Source organism: Coffea arabica, chromosome 11c (assembly GCF_036785885.1).
Source record: "Coffea arabica cultivar ET-39 chromosome 11c, Coffea Arabica ET-39 HiFi, whole genome shotgun sequence".
NCBI classification, from domain to species: Eukaryota; Viridiplantae; Streptophyta; class Magnoliopsida; order Gentianales; family Rubiaceae; genus Coffea; species Coffea arabica.
In genome coordinates, this window is record NC_092330.1 from 26,291,202 (window position 1) to 26,313,156 (window position 21,955).

Sequence of the window (21,955 nt, forward strand, 5' to 3'; positions counted from 1 at the left end):
TTCTATCTTTTTTATAATAGGTCTAACTTTTTTTGTTATTTTTTTTTACTTTTATTCGTATGTGAGAATTAGTTAAAAGGCAGTGGTCCATTGCCTAATCAGTAAAGATGGCTTAATTTTGAGCTTTTGAAAATTTCTACGATTTTTTTATTTGTTTTGTGTATAAAATGAATTGCTCAATGTACATTTCGGGCAGAAATCAGCAGAAATGAAATTTACTGTAAATAACTTAAGCACCGTTTGTTAATTTGGCAACAGAAATGTACAATTTATTTATTTATTTATTTTTGTGCTGTTCACCTTTCTGACATTTGTTCAGTTTTTTCTTTTGGGTAGTGTATCAGTAGTATGTCCCAGAATCCGAGTACATGTGTACCGGGAGTAGGGGTGCCTTCGATGATGGCAGGTGCAGCGCCTCCAACTGCTGGTGGCCTTCAACAAGGAGCCCCAATGAATGCTTCAAACTTCACTTTTAATGGGAATGCACAGCTGGGGCAGATTAATCAGTCAGTGAAACCTGTACGTACGTACCTTTGTTAGGAGTTCATTTTGCTTATTCCTTAATAAGTATTTGTAACTTCAAATTTAACATAATTTCATACAACATGCATAGCATAGTTTATTTAAGTTAAAATTTATCTTGTTGTTCAGTGAGTATTTATGGTCATAGTTGGATAGGGTCTAGTTGCCTTGTCCACTTGCATCTCCTATGCACTTGATTGATAGTACATGTTGGAGGTTTGTTGGGTTCAGAAACTTAGGAGAAATTTGTGCAGGATTGAAAGGAAAGTTTTTGGAACTTAAGAACCAAATCTGATTTAATTGATTCAGCTAATAGCTTGGTTTCAGCATTTTGCAGCAGTGGTTTAGGTTCAAAAGTTAATAGGGTCAGCCCTCTGCTTGCAGCAGTGGTTTAGGTTCAAAAGTTACTAAGGTCAGCCCTTTGCTTGCAGCAGTGGTTTAGGTTCGAAAGTTACTAGGGTCACTCTGCTCTGTATATTATAGCTGGTATTAGATTGACACTGTGTATTTGGATGAGGGGCCAATGGTGTTGGACCGTGATTACTTGAGGGTTGCAGGAACTAAGTTTTGTGCATGGCTAAGTGCTATGCTGAAGTAATGGTGGGACCAGTTCTATAGCCTGTTTGAACCCTTTGGAATCTTTCACCCCAAAATAGCCTGAACTTTGGATTGGACTTTGCAAACAAGGAAGGACCTTAAGGTGGAGACGTAACAGACTGCATCCCTGCATTGGATAGACGTGATTGGGGCGATTAACACAAGAAGCATTTTGGGTTATTGATGTGGGTTGACAATTATTTGGTCAGACCTCTGTCCTGGACATTTCATGGGTTGTAGTAAAAACTAGAAAGAAATGATGTACGGCCAGAATGCATCAAACAAATCTGAAGTTTGACGGCAGTCACTCAATTTTTCCATGCATATTGAGCTCGCTTCTAAGATTTCTATGTTTTAAGAAGGTAAATTGTGGTTAAAGGTCTGATATGAGGAAGGTAGTCATGCATTTTTTTGGCTGCATGGGAGTTGATTTTAGCTTATTGCAGAACTTCGATGAGTTAGCATTATGCAGATGTTTTATTTAGTTTTCTACAAATGGAAGATAGTGTTTGATGATCTGGGGTTGATATGTTGCACTAAACTTTTTTTTTTGTTGGGGGGGGGGGGCGCTAGCCGGTAGTTCAAATTCTTGCAATCTTTATGAGGAGAATAAGAGATTAAGTAAGGCCTCAAATATCAATTTTGGTGCTACAGGCTTCATTCCTGGAGCTTTGTGCTATCCAAAAAGATGCAAAAATTTCTGAAATATCTTGTGTAAATGGAAACTATCTTTGCTTATGTGGTTATTGAGTAGTGGAGTCTTATTTAGCAAATAGAGAAATTGTGGTTCCATATGTATTGTAGGACTACCTTCATTAATCAAAATGTTAGCCTTCACCCGAATATCTTTTTAGTTAATAACAATGGACTTGAAGGTTTGCCATGCAAAGGTGGGTTTGCAATGCTGACTTGTTCTTCCTTTGATGACTTTTTCTTGAAGTTTTTATGGGTCCACATTTTCAGTGGGAATCTAAACTTTTCCCTACTTTCTATTGGTTTGGTTACTTTGCTTGTATGTGGTTTGATGACCTTTTTTTGAAGTTAAATATTAGTTTCTAAATGTAAGAGTTGGTGGGGGAAGGTGTTGACATGTTTGTGAGGCTACGTATATGTTTATTGGGGTTAACTGAAACCTGACTGGTCTGCTAAGGTGACTTATGGTTTCTTGGAGATTTCTTCTTTTAGAATGGTTCTTTTGAATTATCTAATAGAGGTTATGCTGTAGAGGTGCATTGCTTTAGATGCCATAAACAAGAGGGAGAGCAAAGCCGAAGTGAGTTTAGGAGTCATCATTTAATTATTCTTTTTGCTAAAGATGCATTTATGTATTGTATGCATATATACTCAGTATGATTAGGTGCAGGAATTTGATGTTTTGGTGGCCAAGATTTCTTTAACATAATATGAAAGAGCACCCAGCTTCTGAGCTTGCAAGTAGATATTACTGATGAAATATGTAACAACTTTTCTTATGTATAGTTTCTTTGGCTTGTTCCAATACTGGAGCTTTTGAGGCTATTGCCTTGACTTTTGAAGTAGAAGTATACCAGCAGTTTTCTTGAAGGTCTCTTTGCTTGTTAGGCCAAATGTATTCATGGTAACTTTTGTAATTCCATACTGGGGAAAGAATAATGACTTGGTTTTTTGTTTGTTTGTTTGTTTGTTTGTTTGTTTCTTGGAAATAGGTATGTATTGCAAATGGTTTGCCAGAAGAGTGTGCTTTTGAACATTTGAGTGTTTACTCTGGATTTTGGTTCTGCATTGTTTTAATTACAAGGATGGCCTAATGCAGTATTTGTGATTGTGCATTGCAACTGAAGTATGTGAACTTTGGGATTTGTTTTGGCCATGCTCTTCTGAGTATTGCTTCAACTTATTTTAGACTTGTGCAGTTTTAAACTTGTTTCATCGCATTAAAGTTACTTATTGGCTATATTGAGTTTTTCTGCCTTCGTTTCCAACTACAGAATAACAAGGCTGAGGTTGTACAAGAACTGGAAGGTGTATCTACTGCACAGCCCACTCCAACAAGTAATTTGTCAAGTTCCTTTTCGGGTGTGCCTCCTGCACCATCATATCAGGTTCTTCCAGGATTTGCTAATAGTCCTGCAACACCTCCCCCAGGAATTTCTCCATCAATACCTTTACCCGCCAATGTGGCTGTCACTCCATCTAGTGATCTTTCTACTGCATTTCTGAGACCGAACAATCAAAGTATACTTGTGCTTTCAAATCCTCCTGTTCAGCATCAGCGATATGCCCCATATCCTTCTGTGTCTCCTGCAGCTGCTTCATTACGGGGACCATGGTTGCAGCCCCCACAGGTTAGTGGCCTGATAAGACCACCATTTTCAGCATATCCTGTAGCTATTACGGGTCCCTTTCCTTTGCCAGCTCGAAATACACCTATCCCATCTGTTCCATTGCTCGACACACAAGCCCCTGGTGTAACCAATGCAGAAGCACCTTCTGCAACTCCCATTCATACTGTAGCTTCTGTTAGCCAGTCAACAACTGGTGTCTTGCAAGCAGAGATTCCTCCTGGGATTGGTATGCTCAAAATTGATGAAATTAACAGCATATGATTTGTTTTTCCTATTCATATTTCTGATTTTGTTATTTACTTCTGCAGATAATGTTAAAAGTGCAAATGCAGTTGACATCAAAGATGGATCTCCAGCCAATGAACATCTGGAAGCCTGGACAGCACATAGGACAGAAACTGGAGCTCTGTACTACTATAATGCTGTGACGGGAGAATCTACTTATGAAAAGCCTTCAGGCTTTGTGGGGGAGGTAGTTGCAGCTATCTTATTCACTGCCATGCGTTATGTGAACTTCAATAGACTGTTATGGACCTTGAGGGTCTACCTATACAAGGACAATGAAATTTTTATTGTGGAATGATATTTATGTTCACAGAGCTATATGCAACAAATTTTGCTATGCTTGTTTATTTTTACATCCTGATAAGACATAAGACCCTGTGTTGGTGCTATCCCCATGCATTTTCAACTTTCTCTGCAGTCACTTTTCAATTGGGACATTTTATAGGGATTTCTTAGGTGAATGTGAGCATTTATGACATTTTTTAGTTGCATACATAGTTTTGTTTTTCTCTGAAAGCAAGCAAGTTTTGGTGGCTCCATGATGTGGTAATGGTTCTTTGCCTGATCATCTTGCTTTTTGATTCCAGTAGACATGATTGTTTCAAGCTTTAATTAGGTTTTCTAGTGCAACATTTTAAACATTTCATGGCAGTGCTACTTAATGTATAGGTCAACATGCCAGGTCAAAACTTAATTGTTCATCTATGTGAGTTTAGCTTGAAATCAGTTGCATACAAGAAAAGAACTGATTCAAATGTTTAATCAAGTTAATTTTTCTTCACCATTTGTTTCGAGGAAGTAGGAGAAAAGGAAGGAAAGGCAAGGAAAGGAAATGGAGTAAAAAGGTTTTTAATATTTGGATTGATTTTTGAGGAGGGAAAGGAACGGATAGGGAGGGAAAGCGAGGGATTAGGTCTATACTTTCCATCCAAAAGTGGGCGGAAATGGAGGGAAAGGAAACCAAGGTTAATGAAAATTTAAAAAATTTCAAAAATATCGTTATGTTTTTCTGTGTTTATCATTAATATTATCCATCTTTGATAAAATCTCCAGACCACCCAAACACCTAAGCCCTACATTTTTAAGTAATGTCTGAAACTTAAAAATATTACTTATCTTGTTAATATTTGCTATTATTTTAAAATTTGTCCTTTTATATCTTCCCCTTAAAAAGTGCAATAAAAACAATTTGATTCATTTTAAATAATATTATCTTGTAGATTTTATGAGAATAAATGGATGAATATTGAAAATAAAAACTAAAACGAGGTAAGGCGCTAAAATAAGTTTAGAAATCAAACTTTGTTAAATTATGGGCAAAATTTTCCTTCATTAAATTATGGGCAAAACACGTGATATTTTCCTTTCATTTATTTTCATTCCCCAATCCAAACAATATCTTCAGTGTTTACTTTCTTTTCCTTCAGTATTTAATCCAGACAAAATCAATGGAATCTGCTTTCCTCTACTTTCTTTTCCTTACTTTTCCACTAGAGTCTTTTCCTTCCCTTCCCTTCCCTTCAATCCAAACGGTGACTAAAGATCAAGAATATCTGAAGAAGCCCTTGTTTTGGCTATTTCTTGTATGCTCTCTCGTTTAAGGTTCTTAGCTTCTATTTGGCTTATAAATATCTTGAGTATAATTGTTTGTTCCTTGTAAACTGCAGCCCGAGAAAGTAACTGCCCAGCCAACTCCAGTTACTTGGTGAGTTCTTTTCTACCTAATTAGGAAAATATCCTGCAAAATAGCTTTCTTGAAGAAGGATTATTATTTTATGTGATGGACTTTTCTACTTGTGGTTTTGTTATATTAACTTAATGTACTAGTTTGAAACTGTTATGCTTTTTTGGTGTCATATATCATGGTAAAGTAGACATTTAAGATGATAGAATAGTTCTTTTTTCCCCTGTAATAATTTTGGTTGATTCTTGGTAAATTTATGTTAATCAATGCTTCTCATGAACTGTGTATTTTTAGTCCTTTTGGGCATATACAAACTAAATGGCTGAAGAAATTGTTTTTATCTATATTTGTCCGTCAAAGGGACGGTAGGGATTGGGATCATTTCTACACGGGACAATATAGAAAGGTCTGGGTAAATTATGCTGATCTTCCTAAGTTTTGTCATAATCAGACGGACTGCTCCTTTAGTTATAAAATTGCGTTAGCTTCCCCTGTTAAATTGTTCTAGATAAGATGAAGACGTTCTTTAGAATTTTGGTTCTGTACTTTGCTGAGCCATCCCCCTTCTATGGCATTTATATTTGTGATTTTCCAATTACAGTTATAATTCTGTCCGCACTAGCACTTAGGTGGGCTTATGTGGCATGATATAGAAACCTGAGGGATGACATCTGCAATTGTTAGTAAGAGGGGTGGTTTCTGTAATTATGAGGCAACACAGAGGAGGTGAGTTTAATTTGCCCAACAAAGTTACTTCATGACAGCAAAGAAAAAGGAAACCAAGGATCAGATCATGTGGAAAATCCTTAAACATTCTGGAGTTGGACCTGTAAACAAAATATGAATAAAAGATATTGTAGGCATACAGATGTCCACTATGCTTTCATGAAACTGAGTGCTGGTTCATAGTAGGTCTGTCTTAGTTTCTTACAACTAAGTAATCTTTCTCTTTTTCTTTTTTAAGTTAAAACTCGTTTCTGTATACTGTTCTTTTACCTTGTTTAAAGTTGGAATACATTGATTATCAAAAGCAACCTGTCTTGGTTGTATATTATTAAGCTACTGAGCTATCTTTTGAGGTGAAGACTTGTACTCTGAGCCTTTTGATGTCAAAATCATATTATTTCTGGGACTCTGTTCCCTAGCCAAATTTAGAGACAAACTCTAGCTTGTTTCAAACCCCTATCATACATTAAAATGTTGATGGATTTGAGGATTATGTTCCAAAACAGCATTAAGCTTGTTGTTTGTCATAGCAATTGGATCTTGGAGATTTTGCAAATGAAAGCTTTTGTTGAGAAAGTTTCAGGGCATCTTGCATAAGGAAAGGGATAGGGGAGTTGTTTCATCTACTTCGGGTTTCAAAAGTACAAAGGCTGGCCATGCCAATTATCAGATTGTTTTCTAAATTAGCTCTGTGATTTCTTTTGGATACATTAGAAATTAGCTCAATGATTCCCTTCATTTATTTAGATTCCAAAAGGACGCAGAATTACTATTGAGCAGATCCGAATGACCTAAAGGACTCAAAAACTGCTTATGGTTAGAGCCTAGGTCTGATTTTCTTGAGTAAGGGAAGTATGTGTCAGAGTTGCTGCTGACTTTCTCACTAATGATATGTAATAAGCATAGTTATCGAGCTTGTAATATTTTACTTCAAATTGGTACTTATATCTGGAGTAGGTAATTGGCTCGCAAAAAAGCCGAATTAGGGCTATCACATGAGGAGCTTAAGAAGTGCATGCTACTTGTCAGACCGAATTAGGCAATCTTGATGGAGAAAAAAATTTGCATTACAAGTTCCAGGCAGCAAGCCTACGTAAATGAAAATTAGTTTTTCTTTCTGTTAGGATTCATTTACCCCTTCAAGCTTTCCTTTGATGTCCCATAGTCTAATAGGAAAACAGAAATCATAGATTCGAAACCTCTGGTAAAATGCCTGCCCGTAACATAACCCAGCAGATAAAGTACATTACATGGTCCAGGGATTGACGACTCACCCATTCAGTGGATTTGGCACTGGACATTCCCAAAATGGGTACTAATTCTAGTCGTTGAACAACTGAAACTTTGAAGAATAACTAATTGATTTCTTTTCTTTCAGTTATTCTTTTGCCCTTTCCTAATCTATTAATAACAAAATGAATTTTTCCAATGTATAAAATAAAAATTCCAATGGCTTTGGCTGCTATAACCTTCCCGACCACGATATTTTCTTTTTTTGTTTTGATAAAACTCGGTGGACGAATTTTCCATCTCCAAGGAAAAACACTTCGGAACAGCTATGAATAGATTAAAAAGTGATAGAAAGTTGTCTTTAGAAAGTCTCTGAATCTTGGTGGTGATCATAACGATTTTGAAGTCAGTAATTGGTGCTGATTGTTGCATGTTCTAGAATTACAATCCTGCAACTGGTGAGTCAGCTGTTAGCTTCACTTGTAGCATAATCATTTCTTTGATTTTTATGGCAAGTTATTTAAAGTAGAGAAGTCATGATTAATGGTGTAATTTACCCAACAGTTATCATGCTTGAGTAGTAAGATGTCTATATTTACAACAGATTTGTATATGAAAAGATGGAGGCTAAGAATTTTGTGGAACTAAAGCTTATATAACCTAAATAATTTAGATACTTTGTTGCAAGACGCAACATACGACTTGCGCAACGGAAATTGACTGTATAGCTACAGTTATAGTGTACAAGGAAAAAAGAAGTCAATTTGGATTTAAATACTTAAACTTGGATCTAATGTTCCTACTGCTATGATCTTTTCCTGCATTTGCTGAAGTACAATATCGCGCTTATTTAGATTCTGATAGGACATTACTAATAACAGATTTAAATTTCCTAAAGTAAATCAGACCTCCTAATGCTGGAGACCAGGTCTAATATTCTGAAGTTGGGCGACATATACTTAAAGTCTTGCCTTGCACTTTTGCATTCAAGACTCGTGTCACCCAAAATTGGTACTTATACCTGGAGAAGGATTAGCTTGTGAAGATAGACTGCAAGTTTGAAGCAATTATTTAGGTTTGCCGCATGAAGAGCTTAAGTTTCAAGCATTTAATCTGGAAAACATGCCATTTGTCAAACAGAATAAGGCAATCATGACTGACAAAAAGAAGTTGCATCACAAGTTCCAGATGGCCAACTTTGCCAATGGAAAATTAGAGTTAACTTGTTTGAGTTTCCTTCAATGTCTCTTTAGTGTAGTCTAAAGAAGGAAAAATGAAAAATACTTTAAGAAATACAAAGTTGTCTTTTTCTTAATTTTGGTGGTCATGATGCCATTTTCAAGCTAATAATTGCAACTGATCTTGCCTTTACAACAGTAACAAGCCTGCAAGTGGTGAGTCACTGATACTTCTTATATGAGTATTATTATCATTTGTTTGATGTCTAGGGCAAGTTATTTCTATGTTGTTATTGATCAGGCATCATAATTAAGTGTGTAAAATAATTCTCATGCTTTAGTAAGATTTGGATATTTAGTCACTTGTTAATTGGTTGGACAACTGGTTGCAGTCTTATGGCTTTATTGGACAGTATGTTTATTTCAGAACTTGACTTTAACTAAGGGTCTGGTGCAAGTGATTATACATGGCTACTGTGTGGCTGTCTATTTGTGGGCATATTCTCTTCTCGTGAACTAATTATTTTCTCCTCCCACTCAAGATGTCATTCTTGCAGTTGATTCTGCCTTTTGATATACCTAGTAGAGCATGATAGTATTTATGATGGAGCTAATTAGCATATTTTGTTGTGAATGTTCAGGGAGAAATTGGCTGGTACAGATTGGACCTTGGTGACCACTAATGATGGGAAAAAATATTATTACAACACAAAAACTAAGGTATTGTTTTGTCAACAAATGGTTCATTTTTTTCTCTTGCAATAAGAATGCATATGTAGATGTACATTTGTCACAGGTTTCTTTATGGACACTTGAAAGGCTGTCTGTTGCTTCAATTTTTTTAAATCAGTTTCTTGCTCCCTGTGTTGCATGAGTTAAGATGATGGATAAATCACGGTAGTCACCTGAAGGTTGGAATTCTTTTGCTTGGACAAAAAATGTTCATGGTTAATCATTCAAGTCTTATTGTTTGTGCATGTTACTTGGTATTCAAGGTTAGTTATATTAGTTGAACGTCTACTAATAGTCTACTTTTGTTCTCTGAGTCTGAACTCTCTCTCTCTCTCTCTCCAAATGCTTTCTTTGTAAAACCTATATTGCCTTAGTATGCACCTGTAAGGGGGGAAAAACGAAGAATTTTTCCCATGATTTTTCTTTATTAATTTTGCCCCTGTTTTAAGTGTACTGCAAACGTGCTAGGTTGGCATTGTGTATCAGTAAAGCGTTCTAATGTAGATTCATAGCTTGCATATCCATCTTCAAAAATGTACTTTTAACTGTCAGATTAGTTTCACTATCTAGTTATCAATTCCCAACGCTGTTGGCAATCAATGAGTGACTACAATTTGATAAATTTATTGAGCTCTTACAATTGTAGATATTTTTCTTTGTAACTTAATCACCAAGTAAAGTAACTTCCAGATAAACTTGTCATCTTGTTAGGTGAACTGGTTTTCCTGTTCTCTCTTTCGAGTAATTCTCCCAAGTTTCCTTTCACTCGTCACCAGTGAAAATAGAAGGGTGAAGTAGAAACCCAGAAATGCCAACAGTGAGAAGGAATTCATATAGGAAGTTGATAATAGTATTAAATATGAAGAAGAATTTGAATTTCAATTGAAAATATTGGCGGTTTAATAGCAAAACTGAACCACCACCGGTACATCATATTCTTAAAAGTTAAGCTGTATTTTCTGTCAGACTTGTTTATAAATTGTTTTGAAATGGCAAGATGCAGGTAGGACTTTGTCTAGTAACCAGAGGTTAAGGAAACATCCCCAAGTCTAGGTATTATGGCGTATATGAGATCTTTTTGGCCACCCCATGCTTCCATCCCTCTTACAGCTATGACAATACATTTTTCATATGGCTGGATTTGTTGAAGATTTTGATGGCTTATATGTATGGCATATCACAAACCTTACAGCTATTTATTTGTCCGGCTCATCTAAAGGCTAGGATGTGGTAGGACTTCTCCAAGTAACCGGAGGATAAGGAACTGGACTGAAGTCCTGGTATTGTGGCCTATATGAGAACTTGCTTGCCACCCCAAGCTTTCATTCCTTTCGCAGCTAACTCATTACATGTTACAATTTGCTGGGTTTGTTAAAGATCTCCTAGGGTGATAAGAACATTTGGAAATTCCTCTTGCTGATGACAGATTTATTTTTTTGTTTCTTTTTTTGTCGACAGCCTTTTCCTTTATTTTCTCTTCAACAGAGAAGTCGTATACAAGTAGAAGTTTTCCATAATGTCCATGGCAATACACACCTAGACGTAGTTCTTTGCTGCTTCTGTGAATGGTTGATTGTCATATCTTCAGAAGTGCCATGTTGTGATTGTACATTTTTTGGTGAAACTCCTATGCTGCTAGGAAAAGTTAAGTGTGGTTGAGCATTTCATTTTGTTGAAAAGTTGATCCATGTTCAGTTTTTTAAGAATTGTTTGGCTAATTTTAGCTAATTTTATAATTAGAAAAAAAAATTTATGCTTTTAATGATTGCTTGGATTGTCTCTGTCGACACAAATTTTCCTTTATTTCGGCTATTAAATTATTGAATCATTCTAGATGAATGTTTCTTTTTTTTGGGATTTGATATTTGAGGCAGTGATCAGCTTTATTTGTTCTTTTGACTTGGTTTTGGTTTGACGTGTTTGCCTGGTTCATGGTAAAGTGTTAGGACTGTCACCTGTCACTAAGTTTGTTATTCATTATTGTGAATACTAGTTTGACATTTTTTTAATAGTTCCTTTATAGATCATAGATCTGAAGTTCTATCTGATGTTTCCTATTACTAGTATCTAATGAAGCAGTAATTAGCCTGAAAGTCCGTTTGTAACATACACATACTTTTGGTTTTGTATCAAGACTTGAATTCATTCTAGTTTGCATGAATCTTTGTTATTGTTTCTGGTCCTTTATACGACTATGGGAGCGTATGCTAGCTATTCATCCCAGTTGTTATGCTATTGTCAATTTCATGACTTTCTGTAGTATTTTCTTAAACAGTTGAGTAGCTGGCAAATTCCCAGTGAACTGACTGAGTTAAAAAAGAAGCAGGATGCTGATGCCTCAAGGACATCCATGGCAGTGTCTAGTTCTAGTGTGTTATCTGAAAAAGGATCAACTCCTATTGCTTTGAGTGCCCCTGCTATTACCACAGGCGGTCGTGATGCCACAGTTCTAAGGTCATCAACTGTGGTAGGACCCTCTTCGGCATTGGATCTTATAAAAAAGAAGTTGCAGGATTCTGGTGTCCCTCCTGCAACTTCACCTGGTACAGGTTTGCCTGGAGCAGTTTCATCAGATCCAAACGGTTCAAAATTAGTCGAGGCTAGGGATTCTCGAAGTGATAATAGCAAAGAAAATGTAAAAGAAACTAATGGAGAAAGTAATCTGTCTGATACCTCATCAGATTCTGAGGATGATGATAATGGACCAAGAAAGGAGGAGTGTATCATCCAATTTAAGGTATCATTGCCAATTTTCCGGCTTCCCCTTTCTTCCTTACTGTTGAAAAATGTTAATTGTTTTTGTCCAAGTTCCAAATTTGAAGCATCATTATATATGTGTGGCTGGAGTTTGTATGGTCATGTTTGTCTTAGTACAATAAATATCTGATAAGACTGAAATCCTTGCTCTCAAATTTGTTTTTGTTTGTTCTAATTCCTTTATTTGTTTATATAGCCTTTCAGATGATTTTATGCTGAAATTCATTCTTTTCGGTAAACTCTTTACGCACATTGTGTTTGCACGTGTCTGTTGAATTGCTAGGAAATGCTCAAGGAACGTGGTGTAGCACCATTTTCAAAATGGGAAAAGGAACTTCCAAAGATATTTTATGACCCACGGTTTAAGGTTTGTCTAGACTCCTCTTACATTGAAAAATAGCACTTTGGTCTCTCTCTGTCTCTCTCTCTCACACATGGATTTGGTCTGCATTGTATGCTTAACTTAGTGATCATCATCTTAGTACTTGTTTGCTCATGATTTTGCACATCCAGCTAGTCCAAAAATTTATGTGAAATATGAATTATTCTTGAAGTGCTGCTGTGGTTCCTTTTTTGCATTTTGTTTGGGGGGGGGGGGGAGGGAGTCTGAGGGGGTTTTTGTTAGATCAGGGCATAATCTGGAACAAAAATTTCTTTTTGACTGGTGGTGTAGAAATGTGTATGCTATGTTGGAATGACAAAGTTGACTAGAATGGCAAACCTCCCTGCTGATGGACTAGGTTAGTTGATAAACCAAATCAGACAGAACCTGTTATTGTGGAAATTGGAAAAAAAAAGACGTGTATCCATCTTCCCAAGAAAGCTTGCAACATACTCGTAAAAGATGCAAAAGTATTTGCCTTACTGTAAAGGGCCAGACTGTGCTGCTTGAACTCAATAGCTATTGGTACTTTGAGTTTCAAGGTACTCCCTTTGACCTGATCATTTCATGGAAGACATGTTTAGGATTGCATTCGTGGGTGGATTTTCTTCTGTTATCCTTTACACTTGCTTGGCGAGACGAAATTTTCAAACACTCATTTGACTACTGAGGTAGACGTGGGGAGGCTTCCTCTTGCTAGCTACTTTGACCCTTCTGTTTCTGGTGAGAATCTAATCTGTTTCTCGAGTTGTCCTTTTTCTTTAGAACCAATTCTTTGTTATTGTATGGTAAATACCTATCATGAACTGTTTCTGCTTATTTGCATACACTGTCATTTAACAGTTTCCTTTCCCGATTTTTAGAACTCTGCATAATGAGTGTTATTTTTTCTGGTCTTGTTGACATGGTAGAATCGTTGGGCTATGATTTTGCCCTTGCTTTTTGCCATACACAAAAACCCAGCCCAAGTTTTTGGCCAATTATGTTTAACTGAACCTTTGAATATACTTGCCTCACTATGCACAATCCTAATGGACTTGATGTTCATTTTAACCGGCTTTATTGTGTCTTATATGCATGTTGACAAGTACTTTGTTACACAGTCTCGGCATTTGTACCATGGAGTACCAGCACCACATGATGTTGGTGCATGTGCTGACTGTGTATTGGACTGGCTGAAACTTGGATGGGAGTCTGGGGCTGCTTGGAACTTGATGAACTTTGAAGGGTTGCCAATCTTTGGTGAAGAATTTGTTGCTTTGGGCCCCCAATCTGCATTAATGGTGGTTCTGATGGAATTATAACTATAATAAGAGGTGAAATTTCCTGTGGTGTGGTGACGAGCATAGTGAAATTTGCACAATTTTAGGATAGAAAGTGATGGAGTATAAGCACCTGATAGATGAAAATAGATATGGTGTCGAACCGTACTCAGATAAGGTGTTGGTGACAGGTCAAACCATCAGAAGTGATAGTAGCTGTATCAAACATGGGCACACGCTGTTGATTTATAGTTATTTGAAAAGCCTGATGCTCTTCGTGAACTTATGCTTCTAATACCTTAAGATATAAAGTTCTTTTTTAAATTAGTTTTTCACTATCAACTCACTTGATCCCAATTTTCCTCAATAAACCAATGTCCCTGGTCTTTGTTTTCCCGCCTTGTTTCCGTCATTGTGAAAGTTGGTGGCTTCTCCTCTTAAAACTCATCGATGTTTTTGCAAATTTAAGCCAGGGCACTGCTTCAACTGCACCATCGCCGAAAGCCCCTTGCAAGTCAACCATCATCTACTGATTGGCAATACATCAATCTTTGAAATCCTTTAGCTCACAAGAATTGAGAATACAAATAGGACAGTTTAAAACCTCCAGTGTCATAGCATAAAATAACTCAATTTACTCAGGTAGTTCCTAATGCAATCATCCATATCCATCCAATTTTCTGCAGAACCTCGTGACTAAATAGAGGGAAGAAACTTCCCTTTGACAAATTCCGTCCCTTAAACTCTATGGGGGTTTAGTCAAAGGAAATTGGCTGTTGCTGTCGATTGCAGATTACCATAAGAAATTATTGGAGATTGGAGATTGCGGGTTACAAATATGATTGCTCTTGGGCGTGGGGTACTGAGGAGGTAGTGTTACAATTTCAGAAGGGGTTGGAGCGCGAGACAGGATGAGTATTATTCAGGGATATTATAGTCTGTTCAGGAAATAAGAGAGATGGGGTACCAATATCTATCTTTGGAGCACCCGCATTACTTCCCTTTAAAATGCTATACATTAAATACTTACTCTAATTAATTGGCCAATAAAATATCATTAGACATGTAACATCGTATATGTAAATATTAATTGGAAGAAATAGTACAGAATACATGTATGCGTATATTGGCTTTAGAAAAAGAAATTTATAGACTAGCATATCACAAACCTGTTTCTGAGTCTCTAGTCATGTCAAAGTATCCTTAATTTTGGAGATGAGGAACCCAACTCCAATACACACACAGGACATATGCAAGTTCCTTTCTTCTATTAAAAGGAAGAACTCTTTTTTTTTCTGGGTTCAAAGATTCCATCTTCATAATTCTTTGAGATGTCTGGAGTCTAAATTTTCAACTTTTCTGTTCTCTGGATGTAAGCTGAGTGCATATTCTTCTTTTACACAAGTCCTGTTAATGTTAAATATCTACAAGCATATTGTCGCTGTGCGGAGGCTATTTACAATTATTCTGGAGTTCAATCCGATTATATGTGATGGGGCTCATATACGGAGATTTTTTTCTGCCACTTAGGGTAGGTTGCCTTGTACTTTATGAAATTTAAATGACATTGTAGTTTTGTCTGTGTGCACTTTTCTCTTTTCTTTTTTCCCTGTAAGTAGTGTAGTTTTATGGTTGCTCCATTCAAACATTTGATATGCTATTTTTGCATTGATAAGTTCACTTTTTTGAAATTTTGTACATCTGAAGAGCCAAAAGAGTGTTATTTGTTGTATAATCTTTGTCAGATATTCTTCATGAAAGCACAAAATTCAGTTTCTTATCTTTTTGAGAAGCTTAAAAGATCTGGCAATGGGAGTTTTATTTATTTATTCATTTTTTTTTTGTTTTCGCTAGCTTTAGCTGATGAAGTTCTTTAATGAGTTAAGTTTTTCATTGAATTCACAATTTGGTTGAAACTCAGAGTGAGATATCAATTTTTCTTCTTCTTAAGGATTCTTTGATGATACTTGCCTGAAATAGACATTTCAGCTTTGGTTAGGGAGAATAGATTGGCTTTTAACATCAGTCTTGGTTCCTTAAAAGTTCCTTGCATCCAAGTCATCTGCTGTCAGTGCTATAGAATTTTTTGACTTAGTTGTCAAGACATCTTCAGAATTGATGCGGGTGATCATTTAAGCAGAGAAATGATATAGTTCTTCTTGGTATGCTGGTTTTGCAGAAGATTGTTTCAGGTGTATATGGTACTCAAGTGGTCATCTAAAGGTGCAATAGTAGATCCAAGGTTTTGCATACCATGTCAGGATTAGTTTTAACTTGCAGACAACAGTCAGAGTTTGGTGTCACTTAGAAGATCCTAGGAGGAGGTAAACTAACAATGACATTTATTACCTTATCCTATAGGTTTTGACAAGGCGAATAGGTCAGGAGAGATGTAGTGGATTTCTCTTTAGATGCTAAACTTTCTTAACCTGAAAAGTAATTCTGAATAAGTAGGTAGACATTAAAAGATGGATTCGTCTCTTTTTTCCTGCAAATCCCTTCTTGTCAGCGAAGCAAGCATAAGGTTTCAAAATACAGCAACCAAAATTCATTGTAGCAAATGTTCATGCCGCATAACCTTGATATCAGCTTGGATTTTGGATGCAACTTAGATCCTATAAATATGAGGTTCACATATCCATGTGCTCATGGAAAAGAGTCAGTAAAAGCTGCTATAGGCTTGATACAAAAAACAATAATGGAGTAATGATATTAAAGATTTGTGTAAAATATTGCTTGCTCCAGAGTTTGTTGTCTTAAAAATATTCTCGCCTTTATTATTTGCTGTGGGTATACTTGGTTCATTGTTTCTTTCCCCTTTCTCTTCCCCTCCCCACCTGCATTTTTTTTTTTGGGGATTCTTTGTTGTTTATATACTCTCACTCTGTCTATTGCTGATTCTTTTATGTGCTATACTACTGCCAGGGTTAGGGATAGGATGTTTGGCTGGATGGGTGCTGTGTCTTTCTCATGCATATCTTTGCGTACTTGTAGACAGTCTTTTTGTTGCTCATATCTGCATTATTGTTCATTGTAGGCAATTCCAAGTCATAGTGCTCGAAGAGCCTTGTTTGAGCACTATGTCAGAACTCGCGCTGAAGAACAGCGAAAGGAGAGAAGGGCCGCTCAAAAAGCTGCAGTTGAGGGGTTCAAGAAATTATTAGAAGAAGTGAAGGAGGTATGTGTGGTTATCTCTTTAGTTTGTCCAGATATAAATTCCAATGGATATTTGAGAATTTCTTTCTAAACATGCCCTACATTCAGGATATTGATGATCAGACTGATTATCAAACATTCAAGAAGAAGTGGGGACATGATCCGCGCTTTGTGGCCCTGGAGCGAAAAGAAAGAGAGGCTCTGTTGAATGAAAGGTATGATCTTGGGAAAGTGTTCAATACGTGCTTGGGATCCAGTTGTTTAGTGGCAATTGTCTTTTAATTATATTTAGCTAGTTCCTAGTTGCTGCTGAGAAACAGCTGGAATCTGTTCTTCTTGAATCCTTTGGCCAGAACTGTTAAATTAGTAACACAATAGGCTGATAATACTGATGATACGCACAAGCATAAGAGTGTCTAATTACCATCAGCTAGTCCAAGAGAGCCCTGTACCTTTTTTGATGGATACATTAAGTGTATTGGTGTACTGAGTCCATGACTTTTATGTTAATGGTTTCTAGATAAATAGCATGGATTTCAAATTTCAGCTACAGATGGAGGGAGGGAGGGACAGGGGGTGCCCGGGGGGGGGAGTTGAAATTGCCTAATGATGTTTTATTAGCTTGTAAGTGTGATTGATATGAGCACTGCTGTCAACATCATTTGTCCCAGTTAGTAACAGATAGAAGGGGACTGAAAATTTCCCTGAAACAAATTATTCTAATGCAGTGTACTACGATTGAATGTTACTTTTACGGAGTTAAGAGTTCACTGGTTACTCTAGCAGTACAGTGGTTATTTATTTTAGGACAATACTTGTATTTCCTTGTGTGTTATAGGGCTTCTTTGATCATCTACATTATCTAGGTTATTTGGATCTTGGGTTTTTCTTGTGTACTGATTTCTTGGCAAGGATTTGAAATTAGTCTAGATTTATAGACTAATACTGTGATCACTGTGTTTTTGATGTCGAATAACTCTGTTGCTGTTAAGTTAGCCTCCGGTCATGGTTTTCTCTTTGTTTACCTAGAAACTTAGACTTTGATCACAAATCAAGGTAGTTTACCTTTTCCTTGCACTACAACCTGCATCAGATGTAGTTTTGTCTCTCTGGTATTTGTGCTCAACCTTTTCCATAACATGAATTACTGCATATCTTAAGATTGTTGATAATGATATCCTGGCTTTTAAATAGAATGGTAAGTGTACATTTAGTATACTGTTGAAAAAGCTCCTTTTATTTTTGCTCTTTTTCACTTTGTCATTCTGGCTGCATCATGACTGTTCTCTGACCTTATGTTATTGGTCTTGTTCTTTCATCTCTGTGAATCTATGATATACATTAAATACTATAAGAGAAGATCTCAACTTTTTTGCAGGAGATGTAAATGAACTTGATCTTACATTTGAACTTGATCTGAAGATTGTCTTTAGGAGAATATTTTACTAGCATTTTTGGAAATGGGATTTAGCATGTCCTTCATATCTTGTCTTCCTTTTTCCATGAGCTTCATAATTTCTGGAAATGTCATCGATGTGATGAATATAGTAAAGTTTTGTTGATACACAGTTTATTCTGCTTGCAGGATCCTTCCACTGAAGAGAGCTGCTGAAGAGAAGGCTCAAGCTATTCGTGCAGCAGCCATTTCTAGTTTCAAATCAATGCTCAAGGAAGGAGATATTACTTCAAATTCTCGCTGGTCAAAGGTTTTATAACAGTTTTTACATAATTCACTTGTTTTTCTTAACCTTGTTTCAGCTTTTGTCTCTTGGGATGTTGTTTGAAAAACTTGAAATCTAGTTTCCTCTGTGTTGTCAGTTTTCCTGTGGTTTTCTTGTATGTGCTATGACTAATTCATAACATATTGTGCCTGAAAATGCTTGGTCATTGTTAAGTGTTCTCTTAGATGATTTGTATTTTTCTTTTCAACCTCGCATCCAACTTTCTCTAAGATAATTATTATATATGACTGGTGGGCAAATGGATATTAAAGAGTATTTTGAATTTGTTACACATTGAATTTCACTTGTCATTGTTAATGTTCAAGTCAATTACTACATACAGATTAGTAGCTTGTATCTACCAGCTTATTCTTTTGATATTCTAAATGTGTATGTCTCATCTCACTCACCAAGCTTTAGTTGGGTGTCTTTTTGCACATGTAGCATTGGTGGTTTCTGCCAAATTGCGCTTCTTTGATCACATCGAATTATTTTTTTCTGGTAGGTTAAAGATAGTCTGAGGAATGATCCTAGGTACAAGTCTGTTAAGCATGAGGATAGGGAGGCTTTGTTTAATGAATATATCGCTGAATTGAAGGCTGCTGAAGAGGAGACGGAGCGCATAGCAAAAGACAAAAATAGTGAGGAGGTAAGAAACTGGTTTTCACTCACCCTCAGGTGCTTGATTCACTTTCTTCTTCTCAGATGTAGGAAACTGTTAGTTATGCTAATGCTTTATTTAGCCTTTTTGCGTAATGTAAACATCAAATCTCAATCAATGGTCAGTTTCACTGTCTTCTTTCCTCAGTCCTTGTGTTTGTGTGGATATATTTTTTTAAGTTTTTCAGGAGCTTCTTAGTTAGGTTCATTTTTTTGGAATGATGATGCATATTTTACTGAAAACATTGAATGTTTTAACCGTTTCAGTGAGCTTTAGCCATTTAGCAACTCCTGGTCCCTTCTTTTACAATTTGTAGTGGAAACTTTGAAACACTTGTGAAAGCAGCTACTTTAGAACTAATAATGATGGGTTAGAGACCCGCTTAGCGAGCATTGAAATGTGGAAGCTACTTGATTCTCCATATACAACTTGCATAGAGGTTGTTTAAATGTATTAGCAAAAGAATGAGCTTAGAGGACATTCCATCTAAATGAGTTCCACTGAAATTAGATGTTAAGAATGACATTAGGTTACATTTTGGTATATCAAATTGGATTGGATAATTCAATTCTGACCTTTATTATTTTTGTTTTTGTTTTGAATATCTTTTTAGCAAAAAAGTAGCACGGAAAATGGGCAAAAATTGCAAGATTTATTGGTGCTCCTCCACTTGGATTAACTGCTTTTGGGGGTGTTTTTGAAATATTTTAGTGCAGCAATGTATGTGAAAAACTTTTACTGTAGATGTTTTTAATGGTGTTTTTGAAAATATATTTTGGGGCATTTTTAAGATTTAAAATTTTAATGGGGTATTTTTAAAATTTTATAAAACCTTACAATGGACCACCACCCCTTCTGCCCTCTCTCGTCCCCCCTCCGCCCTCTTCCCCTCCCCTTTCTCCTCTCTTTCTTCCTCTCCCTTCTTCCTCCTCCCTTCTCCTCCCTCTTCCTCCCCTCCCCTCCTTCCTCCTCCCCACCCCTCTCCCGTTCCCGTCCCCTGCCAACCAGAGAGGGGGGAGGGGGAGGGGGAGGGGGAGGGGGAGAGGGGTGGGGAGGAGCGAGGAGGGGAGAAAGGGGAGGGGAGGAGGGAGGAGGGAGGAGGGAAGGAAGGAGGAGGGGGAGGGGGAGGAGGGAGGAGAGAAGTGGCGACCAGAAGGTGGGGGGGGAGGGTGTGGGGAAGGGAGGAGGAAGAAGTGGGAGGAAGAAAGAGAGGAGAAACGGGAGGGGAAGAGGGAGAAGAGAAGAGGAGGTGGCGGCGGCGGGTGTTGGTGTGTGATGGTGGTTGGTTGGTGGTGGTGGTAGGTGATGGGTGAAGAAGAAAGAGGGTTTTTTCTTGTGTATTTAAGATGTGTTGTGTTTTTGAGTTGTTTTTAGAGTTTATTACTGTAGACTTGAAAGACAAAAACTGTTTTTCAAAAAACTCTTCAATCCAAATGGATCGGGTCCAGGTAGTAATCATTGTTCCATGTGGGCCTGAATGGACTTGTTCCATGTACTGTGGTGATGATTCTTGTAACTTTGCAGGTATTCTAAGATGGTGCCTGGAAAAGATGGTCTCTTTAGTTGTTGATGTTGTATATTCCTAACCACTGATTTCGCTTTGATGAATTAGTAGTTATCTATTTACCTTGACAATATTTTGGAATTGTAATAATATTGAGTTAAATGCTTATATGGTGTATTTTCATTGCTTGTTTTGTTTATTAACTCAATTCGACTTTATCAAAAAAGAATTTCCATCCACTTGTAATTTTAAGTATATGTTTAAAACTCGTGAAAGAGCCAGAGAGTTGGTTGAGTAAGATTGAGTTTATTGTCTTTATTTTTCTCCTACTTAGATGGATGTTCTTTGATCCAATGTTTCCTAGGATAAACTAAAAGAAAGAGAACGAGCATTGCGCAAACGGAAAGAAAGAGAAGAACAAGAAGTGGAGAGAGTGCGATTGAAAGCACGTAGAAAGGAAGCGGTTGAATCTTATCAAGCTCTTTTGGTTGAGAGCATTAAAGATCCTCAGGTTTCACTTTATGTTTTGTTTCAGAGTGATTTTGCCTTTTGATTTCTGACATCTATTGGAATATTGTATTTCCTGGGAATCAAGAGTAGTTAGAAATTAGCGAACCCGCATGTTTGAATATTATCCTGCCTCATTTATTTTCAATTCACATCAAATAAGGAGATGCTTGCTAACTGGGTTGTTTGTAATTTTCCTGTAATTTGTTTGTAGAAGTTTGCTAACTAATAAAGAGTCTTGCTTCATTGCTATTTATTTATCTATTTATGATGAAAATCATTTCACAATATTAAGGTGAATCACCAAGATATTTGTGCTTGTTAACAAAACTTGCCGGTGACCAGTGCTACATCTCAATCTTTCGGGCTTTCCCCTTTCCCTCTCCCTTTTGCTACATAGTTAATGTTGCATCTATATTTCTGTTATGCTAGTTAATGTTGCATCTATATTTCTGTTATGCTGTTTAGGTACGTCTGAAATATTTTTGCTGTTGATGAATGGCAAAAGGTTGTATCCCTCTCCCTTTCTGCTTTTCAGAAGCAATATTGCATAATGTTCCAGACATTGTGTGAGGTTGCCTCTGTAATATTTCTGCTTTTGATAAAGTGGGATTGTATTCTAATTTTGTGGTTTTAGTAAAGTACAAGATGTGGCTTGGAATACCATCTTGGTACTGATTGTAGTTGTAACCTTCACTAGGATGGAAGTAAAATAGTGGTGAATTCT

At 36.7% G+C, this 21,955-nt stretch overlaps 1 protein-coding gene across 3 annotated transcripts in view; it reads left to right on the forward strand.

Moving 5' to 3' along the window:
- The window catches only part of LOC113717025 (pre-mRNA-processing protein 40C-like), a 28,128-nt gene that overhangs the window by 463 nt on the left and 5,710 nt on the right, over positions 1 to 21,955 (forward strand). Inside the window, exons 2-14 of one of the 3 annotated variants that reach the window (XM_072071313.1) lie at positions 337 to 519; positions 3,087 to 3,150; positions 3,244 to 3,669; positions 3,752 to 3,915; positions 5,396 to 5,433; positions 9,188 to 9,266; positions 11,554 to 12,015; positions 12,319 to 12,402; positions 16,717 to 16,857; positions 16,944 to 17,050; positions 18,421 to 18,541; positions 19,062 to 19,205; positions 21,086 to 21,232. In XM_072071313.1, coding sequence (XP_071927414.1) covers positions 349 to 519; positions 3,087 to 3,150; positions 3,244 to 3,669; positions 3,752 to 3,915; positions 5,396 to 5,433; positions 9,188 to 9,266; positions 11,554 to 12,015; positions 12,319 to 12,402; positions 16,717 to 16,857; positions 16,944 to 17,050; positions 18,421 to 18,541; positions 19,062 to 19,205; positions 21,086 to 21,232 — 2,148 coding nt within the window. In that variant the 5' untranslated portion in view covers positions 337 to 348. Of the gene's footprint in view, positions 1 to 319; positions 520 to 3,086; positions 3,670 to 3,751; positions 3,916 to 5,395; positions 5,434 to 9,187; positions 9,267 to 11,553; positions 12,016 to 12,318; positions 12,403 to 16,716; positions 16,858 to 16,943; positions 17,051 to 18,420; positions 18,542 to 19,061; positions 19,206 to 21,085; positions 21,233 to 21,955 lie in introns of all 3 variants that reach the window. The other 2 variants (XM_072071312.1, XM_072071311.1) reach the window with 2 other exon arrangements.